The sequence below is a fragment of the Zosterops lateralis genome, assembly GCF_965231275.1.
Source record: "Zosterops lateralis genome assembly, chromosome: 35".
Lineage (NCBI taxonomy): Eukaryota > Metazoa > Chordata > Aves > Passeriformes > Zosteropidae > Zosterops > Zosterops lateralis.
Window position 1 is genome coordinate 544284 of NC_139795.1, and position 9541 is coordinate 553824.

The 9541-nt window shown below is 51.9% G+C and overlaps 1 protein-coding gene across 1 annotated transcript; it reads left to right on the forward strand.

The window, feature by feature from the left end:
* The first annotated feature begins 2600 nt into the window (after positions 1 to 2600).
* LOC310921491 (uncharacterized protein) lies at positions 2601 to 5787 on the forward strand. Its single transcript, XM_083881624.1, has 2 exons — positions 2601 to 2722; positions 3381 to 5787. The coding sequence occupies exons 1-2, from the start codon at positions 2708 to 2710 to the stop codon at positions 4326 to 4328; spliced, it is 963 nt and encodes a 320-aa protein (XP_083737750.1). The 5' UTR covers positions 2601 to 2707; the 3' UTR covers positions 4329 to 5787.
* The last annotated feature ends 3754 nt before the right edge of the window (positions 5788 to 9541 follow it).

Consider the following 9541-nt stretch of genomic DNA (forward strand, 5'->3'; position numbering starts at 1 on the left):
ACCAAGAGGATATGTTATATAAGAAGATGTCAGATTTTTCTCGTACTGGAGTATAAGGAGAGGTAGTATGAATGACAAAATACTTGCTGCTTGAAAATATTATTGTGATATATGCAAAATATTTTAGTAATTTTGTTTCTTTCCCTGCTTAATAAGTTATTATAAATTTTGCAGAAACTGTTTTGGAAGTTTTACTTAGTTTTCCAGCTTGTTGCAGAGGAGACCTATCTCACAAAACTGGTGGTGCTAATTGCTGTCAAAGGGGGTTCTCATCGAAGTTTCTAAGGAGTATCTAATCTCTCAAATCAATGCATAGCAAATTGAGTGTTTTTGCCTTGGATAGAAATAAATCCTATAGTGTATGTATCTTTCTGAGTTCTCCTAAAATAGTAAAAAAAAAATCTTCTAGAATAACAAGAATTCATTGTTTTTCTACCCCAAAAATAAGCTAAGCAAAAGATCTACCCACTAAAAACCTTCAATATGATAAAGGTCAAACATCAAAATATTTATTAAGTTAACAAGTTAAGAATAGCCCATAAATACCTTAATAGAAAAGAAAAAAATAAAGAGGTAAAAGTAGTTTCCATTTTTTACACTCTGTAGTTTAAGTTATTTTGTTGTTGAGTAAATTTTTTCTCTTTAAATTTCCTTTTAACCTGTCCCTCAATCCTAGTTACAGCTAAAAAAGGTAAAAGCTTTCAAAAATTAAATAGTATCAAAGATGATTCCCTAAAGAAAAAAATGACACCCTAATTTCAATAAAATGATCATACAAAAAAATCGCAATACATTGAATATCTGAATTGAAGATGCAGTTATTTTAGTTTCACTCAAAGTGCAGCTCAGGCCAGCACAATTAATTGTCAGTTCTAAAAAGGCTTTGCAGCTGGCCTTTGGATTAAAAGACTTTACTGTCTTTTAGTGATGCATGTGTACATATATCCCAGTAAATGGGGATTACCAGTGCCTGTTGAGTGGGAAATACCTGAGGAACGGTGGGAAATTACAGTTAAGAAATGTCAAAGGCAATTTGTCTGGAAACTAACAGAAAGGGAGTGACAAGGAAATAGAGGGCAAGACTGGGTTGGCTGCTGTACTTGCCACCAAGAAGATCATATACTCCTGCTGTGGATACAACCCCATAAACACAAAGAATAAAGATATAAGCCATACCAGAACCTCTGTTATTCCTTTTTCTGTCACTTCACTCATTCTTTGTCTTTTGCCTTATAGGATATTGGCAAAATCATGCCACAGATGCTATAGGAAATTATATATGGAAAGACACCGAGGTTCTTTTCTTATTACACATACTCATATTGACAGTCACTGTTATAACCCATCCAAATTAGATAATTGTATTCATAATGAGAAAAAAAAATATTAGATTGTGAAAAACTTAGAGACCAATGGTGACAAATTGGAAAGTAAGTGTCCAAAAGATGAAAAGATGGATTTGTTTCACATATGCTGTTGAGAATAAAATCCAAAATTTAGTAAAAGAGCATCTAATAAATAAAAAGAGAAAGCTAACACAACAATCAAACCCAGTACAAAACTAGACCAACAATTAGAAAAAAAAAAAATATCTTGAAACTGAAAAATAAAAAACTGGTTGTGGAATTAGAGGAAAAAATATGCAAAAAACTTAACCAACTGTTGAGTCTGTAAAAGAGCTTTATGTCAGAAAAAACCACATATTATTAAAAAAACAAAATAATGTAAAAGATTCCTTTTGAAGAAGCAAAATTTTTGGTTGATTAAAATTGATAAAAATCCAACCGGGGGTGTGGCCAAGGCGTCTCTGGGGCGGGGCCTTGGGAGGGGGCGGGGTCAGAACGCGGAAGTGCAATCGTGAAAGGGGCGGAGCAATGAGAGGAGCGTGCAGTGGGCGTGTCTAGGAATAAGGGGCGGTGCTAGAACAGCGGGCTGGGCATAAAAGGGGGAGCGGTCAACCCCGGGGATTCATCCTGATCTCCCCCCCTAAACCCCATCTGGGACCCCCCAAAACCGCCCCAGGACCCCCCAAACCCCACCTGGGAACCCCCAAAGCCCACCTGGGATCCCACAAAATCCAGCTGGGATCCCCCCAATCCCCCCAGGACACCCCAAAACCCCTCAAGGGATCCCCCATAACCCTTCCTGGGACCACCCGAACTCCGCCTGGGATCCTCCCAAAACCCTCTCTGGACCCTCCAAACCCCACCGGAGACCCCCCAACTCCACCCAGGACCCTCCAAAACCCCCCCGGGATCTTCCCAAAACCCCCAAAACACTGGGACACTGGGATGGGACTGGGGACAGTGGGACGGGGACATCGGTATGGGGACAATGGGGTTGTGACACAGGGATGGCACTGAGAGCACTGGGATGGAACTGAGGACACCGGGCTGGAACTGGGTTGGTGGCACTGGGCTGGAACTGGTGGCACTGCCGTGTCCCAGGTGCAGCTGTGCGGTGTCCCCGTGTCCCCGCAGTGTCCCCGCAGTGTCCCCCGGCCCTGGGGGTGGCCGAGGACGGGCCCCGCTGCTGGCCGGGGGGGGCGGGGGGAAAGGGCAGGGGGTGTGTCCGGCAGTGAGGTCACATCGTCACTTTCCAGCGCGACATTTCGCACGAGTCGCCGAGTGCCGCTCCGGACCTGTTCGCCCCGCGGGAGTGTCCCCGGGAGTGTCCCCGCAGTGTCCTCGGAGTGTCGCCAGCGGTCATGGATCCCTGGAAAGTGCGACAGTGCCGGCGCTGGGTGGGGGAGGGGACAGGGGGAACACCTAGGGTGGCAGAGGGGATGAGGGGGGTGACAGGGGGTCCGGGGGAGGTTGGGGGGTCCTGAAGGGGTTTTGGGGGATCCCAGGTGGAGTTTGGAGGCTCCTAGAGGAGTTTTAGGGGGTCCCAGGTGCAGTTAAGGGGGTTCCATGTGGGGTTTGAGGGGTCCAGGTGGGGTTTGGGGTGTCCTGGAGGGGTTTTGGTGGCTCCTGGGGGGAGTTGGGAGGGTCCCATGTGAGGTTTAGGGGGTCCTGGGAAGGTTTTGGGTCTCTTGGGGGGAGGTTCTGGGGATTTCAGATGGGGTTTTCGGGGTCCCAGGTGTGTTTTGGAGGGACCTGGGAGAATTTTGGGGAGTTGGGGGATCCTGGAGGGGGTTTGGGGGGTCCCAGGTTGGGTTGGGGGGGGGTCCCCTGTGGGGTTGGGGGATCCTGGGGAGATTGGGGACAGTGGGGGGTGGCAGTGGGGTTGCAAAGGGGGCAAGGGGGTGACAAAGGGACAGAGGGGACAGCTGAGCCCTCCAGGGAGGGAGCAAAGCGGACTCTGGGAGGGCACAGGGGCCATCCCAGGAGGCCACAAGTGCCACGAGGTCCCTGCCACCTCCCCTGTCTCCTCTCCAGGTGCTGGATGATCTGGTGGCCATGGTGGCCACCCTGGGCGAGCTGGTGGCCACCGTGACCATGCCGTGGAACATGTGGCCGCTCCTGTACCCAGAGGCCCTGCACACAGCCCTGATGGAATTCATCTGGCACCTCTGGGATGCCCTGGAGCAGGGCAGTGTCACCTCCCAGGCCGCGTCTGCCCTCATGAACACCCCAGCGGCCACCTGGGACGATGTGAGAGCTGCAGCCAGTGCCTGGCAGGATTCAAGGGTTCTAGTCTGGAAGAGCTCGATCTGGCTGGCAAATGAGGCCATCAATCTCCTCGATACCTGGGAGGACAGGGACACCACCAAGGCCACCGCCCAGGCTGGGGACCTGCAGGACAAGATCGTCACCTGGAGGAGAGTTAAGACCATCCTGGTGGCTGCGACCCAGCAGCCATTGATGGCCCCGGTCATGGAGGTGTTGGTCTCATTTCTGATGGTGCAGAAGTCCCGGGTGCTGGTGGCCACCATGAGGAGACAGCAGGCGAAGGCAGCCCGGGCACTGCTACAGCGCTTGGTGGATGTGTGTTACAGAGCCTCCCTCTTCCTCTGTACGCTGCAGCAGCAGCTGGAGGACATTGAGTTGGCCCTGAAGGAAAAGGAGGTGTCCGCTGATGTCCCCCAGGACTTGGTGGCTGCGGTGGTCAAGGTGGAGTGGCTGTGGGAGGGCAGCACCCACCTGGCCATGGATCACCTGATGGGGACACTTGGGGACATCCACAACCTCCTCTCAAGTCCCTGTGGTGGCTCTGGTGTCCCCGTTAGCCCTGGTAGTCCCGTTATTTATGGTGGCCCCGGTGGCCACTCGGTGGCCACTCGGTGGCCAAGCGGTGCCAAGAAACCGTGGAGGACATCCCGGGGCCCTGCAAAGAACAGCGCACAGCGCCATCGTGTGGCGAAATATGTAATGGCAGCTCAGTGACGGGAACACCTGAACAACCTGAGGGTACCTGGGGAAAACCCGAGCCAGGGGCAGTTTGTGACACCACCAGGTATCGCCCAAGCCACCCCGACTTATTACCCCCAGGGACACGATGTGAACTGACAACTTCCAAATTGATATATTCTGTTAAAAACTGTTGCCATGAATGCCTTCCCATAGGAGTTACTGGTGTTTCAAAACAAAAACAAGACTTTCTAATTATAGGCAAGGACAGTAACAGGGATCTTGGACTTACAGTTATTCCAGCTGTCGTTTCAGCAAATTGTAATGAAGAGCTGAGGGTTTTAGCTCTTGCTTACAATGCTCCAGTGGTAATTAAACCAAAAACACCAATAGCTGTTGCTATTGCATTGCCAATTAATATAAATAAGGGAGCTGGATACCGAGAAATACCTTCTGAGGGCTTTAGCCCAGCACCTAATGTCCGTTGGGTAAAACATGTCACCAATGAAAAGCCAGAGCTGGAGTGCAGTCTGACATACGGTGATAAAACAGTTAAGATTACAGGCATGCTGGACACAGGGGCAGAGATCGCTGTGATTTTTCATAAACATTGGCCGAGAGAGTGGAAGCTGATGAAAGCATACTGTATTCTCAGAGGGATTGAAGGAGATACAATGTGTAAGCAAAGTGAAATCACCATTACTGTCACAGGTCCCGAAGGAAAGACAGCAGACATTCAGCCCTGCGTGGGGAATTACTCAACAGTGTGGGGGAGAGATGTGTTGTCCCAGTGGGGAACAAAGATGGAAGTGGATTCTTAATGCAAACCACAGTGACGCCTGCCTATTGCCATAATACTAAGCCTTCTGATGATAGTTTACGTACTTTCCTTCAGTCTCTCAAAACAATGTATATTGTTTTCACTCCTCTCAGTGATGGACTTTTGGATTGACCACTGGGGTCAGAGAGGTGTTCCTCTCATTGACCAATCCTTGACCAAATCCCAAATACTATACAAACCCTAAATCATAATAAACTCTCTTCTTTTCCCTGCTTCTACCTGTTTCGTGTCCATAATTGTGACAACTGGTGACTCTGCCGTGTGAGAACGGACCATCTGGACTGCTCGTGAGAAGTGCAGTGTGTGAGTCAGATTGTTTTCAGGTAACGGCTGTGTGTGTGTGAGTAGCCTTTGCGGAAATGATATTCCGTATCCCTGCGTTTGATGCTGGGGCCTCGAAGGTCTGGCGAGGTTTGCTGGATCGGGCAAAGGCTCCCGTCTCGGACACTGATTTACGGTGTCTATATTATTATGGAAAGGTGAAAGGCTTCTTTGCTGATGACGGGCGGTGGCCTCGAGAGGTGCCTGGAACCGCCTTGGTGATTATCTCATTCGGGCTTTGGCCGTGACTTGCAGGGCAGGCATCGCAGAGCTGACAGTGCTTTGGAGAGAGATTGATAATGCTAGAAGGAGACATAAGAGTTCAGGAATTCCCGTGGGGGCCTGTGTTGCCCCTGGGGCCGTGCTGGCCCCACCCATCCCACCCATTCCTGCGCCCAGGAGGCAGAGGACTGGGGGGGTGTGTGTCGTCCCCCCCCCACCCCTTGCGCCCTCCCGGGCGCTGGGGTCATTGACTCGACCCACACCTCTGTCGGAGGCCGGAGCTAGGGAGTCCCCGTGTGGCATTGCCTCGGAATACCCCCTCGGAGTGGCGGACGTCCACCGGAGTGGCGGAGTTAACCCCGTCTGATGGTGGGGGGGTGGTGGAGCCTCTGCTGGAGGCGGCTGCGGCGGGCTCTGCGCCTGGAGAGGTGAAGGAGACCTCAAAGGGTGAGCGGTCTGTCCCGCCCCACACGGGGGGACGGCGCCCCCGATGGGTCCCCGCGGCACAGGCGGGACCATGCCGACCGCTCCCCTCCCCGTGCCTGCCCCGCCGGGCGCGGCGAGTGCCGTGGCCCCCGCCGCAGGGGCTGGCCCGGGCCCGAGCGGCCCTGAGCCGCGCCCCGCCCGCTCCGCGGGGGCTGCCCCGCCCGCGCCGCCTGCACCTGCCGAGCCTCTGGCTGTCGCGGGGGGTTGTGCCACGGCTCTTCCAGCCACGCCCCTCCCGGCGCCACATTCCGCCCTCTACGCGGGGGCTGCCCCGCCGCCTGCTGAGGCTGTGACTGTGGCGGGGGGCAGCGCCACGGCTCCATCAGCCGCGCCCCTCCCGGCGCTCCGTCCCTCCCCCGTGCTGGATCGAGGGGCCAGCGGGGCGGCCTCGGTCCGTCCCGCGCCGGGTTCGCGTGCCCCGGCTCGGCCCGTGGCTGAAACTGGGTCCCCTGTCCGGGCTGCGGTGGCCAGCGCTCCTGCGCTGCCGACAGACACGGGCTCCATTGGGGCTGCAACGCTCCCGGAGCCGACGGGCCCGGCCCCGCCGCCTCCCACAGAACCCGGGGCTGCAGCGGTCGCTGGCCCCGGGGGATGCGCTTTGGGCACAGGCAGGGGCGTTGGCCCCAGGAGGCCAGTGCCTCCCTGGGGAGATCACGACTGTTCACCTTGTGTTTTTTGAGTTTTCTCTTCACAGAACAGAGAGCCCGTGGCGAGAAGATGGCTTGTTCTGAAGCTACCGGGCTGGCTCAAATTCTTTGAATTGTGGTTCTCGCCAGAGACTGTTCTGAATGATTTGTACCCTGTCTGTCCCTGGAGCGGACATTGTGATCCTCTCCCTTGCCGCTTGGCACTCTGGAAAGGACTTTCTCTCAAGACAACTTAGTCGCCCTTTGAGGCTTGTTTCAAGAGCTGTTGGACCAGGATTATCTGGGACAGACCTTGGGACACTCCTGTTTTCTGCATCGAGACAGAACTCTGGGTAATGGAGGTTGCTGCAAGACCTCTGAAAAGTTAATGCTGTGGTGGAAAGCATGGGGATGTTGCAGGCTGATGTGCTGTCACCACCATGCTTTCCACAGATTGGCTGATCCTCGTGAATCTGAAAGATTGTTTGTGATTCAGTTGCATCCTACAGGTATAATGGGCCAATGCAATGATGAATGTCCGATCCCTTGCACGTTTTTGGACTGGGGCGTCCTGCCCCATCTGCTGTAAAAGACGGCAAAAATTAATTGTTTGAGCTAATTGCTCAATTTCAGCTGCAAAAGACAGTGAAATAATTGTCTGAGCTGACTGCTCGACACCAGCCGCAAAAGACGGTGATCCTTTTGTTTGAGCTTTTCTGGACTGATAATTAAATGCAGGCAACAGTGCTTGCGATTGATGGGTGCAGATTTTTGTAAAATTCATACTCTCGGTTTTACAGGAGGCATTTGAAAGGAGCTTTGTAAGCAGTGTTATTCTGCGAAGTGCTCTGAAAGATTTTTAGGGCAGATCACCTGTCATCTGCCCAGCCATGAGCTATTGCACATGGCAAAATTCTTCAATAATACCCAGGAACCAGTGCACTGTCATTACTGATGGGTTGGGAAGGACAGGAAAGGCCATTGTTACTTGGAGGATGGATCTGAGTGGCCAGTTTGGTAGGTCATGAAGATGGGTCAGCCCAATTGCATTGAGGGCTGCTGTCATGGCATTTCCAAGTTTTCCCAGGAACCTTTCAATTTGGTCACGGATTTCACTTGTGTTGCCGACATGGCACAGCAGTTGAGTTATTCAGTTTTGAAGAGAGTCAGTGATGCTGCTTTGCTTCATTTGTTGACGACTCTGTGTTGTGTCGTTGAGGAAAAAAAAAAAGAAAAGGAAAGAAATCTTTTAAACAAAAATGGAGAATGCAGGGTGAAACCCTGCAGAGTTGAATGGCAAAGCTTTGCATGCCATCAAACACCTTACTGGTGCCACAGAATTCTATTACCCCTGCCATGTTGAAAGCTGGAGACCGTGACCAAATGAAAGGCAGCAAATGGAAGAACCATCAAGTGATGATTCAGATGCAGAGGATGTGAGTGTTCACTCTGCTGGTCCTTCCACCAGACTGAACAATGTTCATTTTTCTTTTTTCCTTTTCTTTTTTCCTAATGCAGAAAGGGTGAGATATGGCCATAATACTAAGCCTTCTGAGGATAGATTACATACTTTTCTTCAAAGTCTCTCAAAACAGTGTATATTGTTTTCATTCCTCTTGGTGATGGACTTTTGGATTGACCACTGGGGTCAGAGAGGTGTTCCTCTCATTGACCAATCCTTGACCAAATCCCAAATACTATATAAACCCTAAATCATAATAAACTCTTTTCTTTCCCCTACTTCTACCTGACGGGTGAGTGTGGTTCTTTTTGTGTCCATAATTGCGACACCTGCCACTCGTCATTAGGTTACCATTCTTAAGTTATTGTGGAAAACCAATCAGCCCGTTTGGATAGATCTGTGGCCTCTTGAACAGAAAAAATTGAATGCGCTCAAAAAATTAGTGAGTGAACAGCTACAAAAAGGCCACATCAAACCCACAAATAGTCCCTGGAATTCCCTAGTGTTTGTCATTCACAAAAAGACTTCTCTGATTCCTGGAGATTGCTTCATGACTTGAGGAAGATCAACAAAGTGACAGAAGACATGAGGCATTTACAACCTGGATTTCTTTCTCTTTCAGTGATTCCAAGAGACTGGCCTCTTGTTGTCATTCACTTACAAGATTGTTTTTACAACACTCCACTACATCCAGAGGATGCTCCTCGATTTTCCTTTTTGGTTCCAGCCATCAATAGAGGAGAACCACTGCAAAGGTACCACTGGACGGTTTTGCCGCAGAGAGATGCAAAGGAGCTGCAGCCGCTCCGGCCCCGCCAAACCCGAGAACGGCCCCGCGGCCGGTCCCAGTGAACCCCTGAGGGGCCCCTTCCATCCCGCTGGTGACTTACCTGGGCTTGTAGGGACCCCTCTGGCACTGACAGCGGGATCTCCACTCCGAACAGCAGCTCCCCCTGAACAAAACGGGTTTGAACACTGCGGGAATTTAGACAATTTCCTGCAGCGCTACTACGCATGTGCAGCACAGCCGCCCGCACAGCAAAATGGCGGCTCCCTGCAAAGACCTTCCGTACAACAAGATGGCTGCTCCCTGTGTTTTTCCGTACAACAAGACGGCGGCGCCCTACACGGAGCATGCGCCCTGCCGCCGGCGCCATTTTGTAACCACCGAGACTCACAGCCTCCAACTACAGCGCCACCTCTGGCCCCCGTGCCCGCTGCAGGGTCGGGCGGCCCCGGAACACCGGCGGCGGAGGTGCCGCGGCTGCAGCCGGCCCCGGAGGTGCGTGGC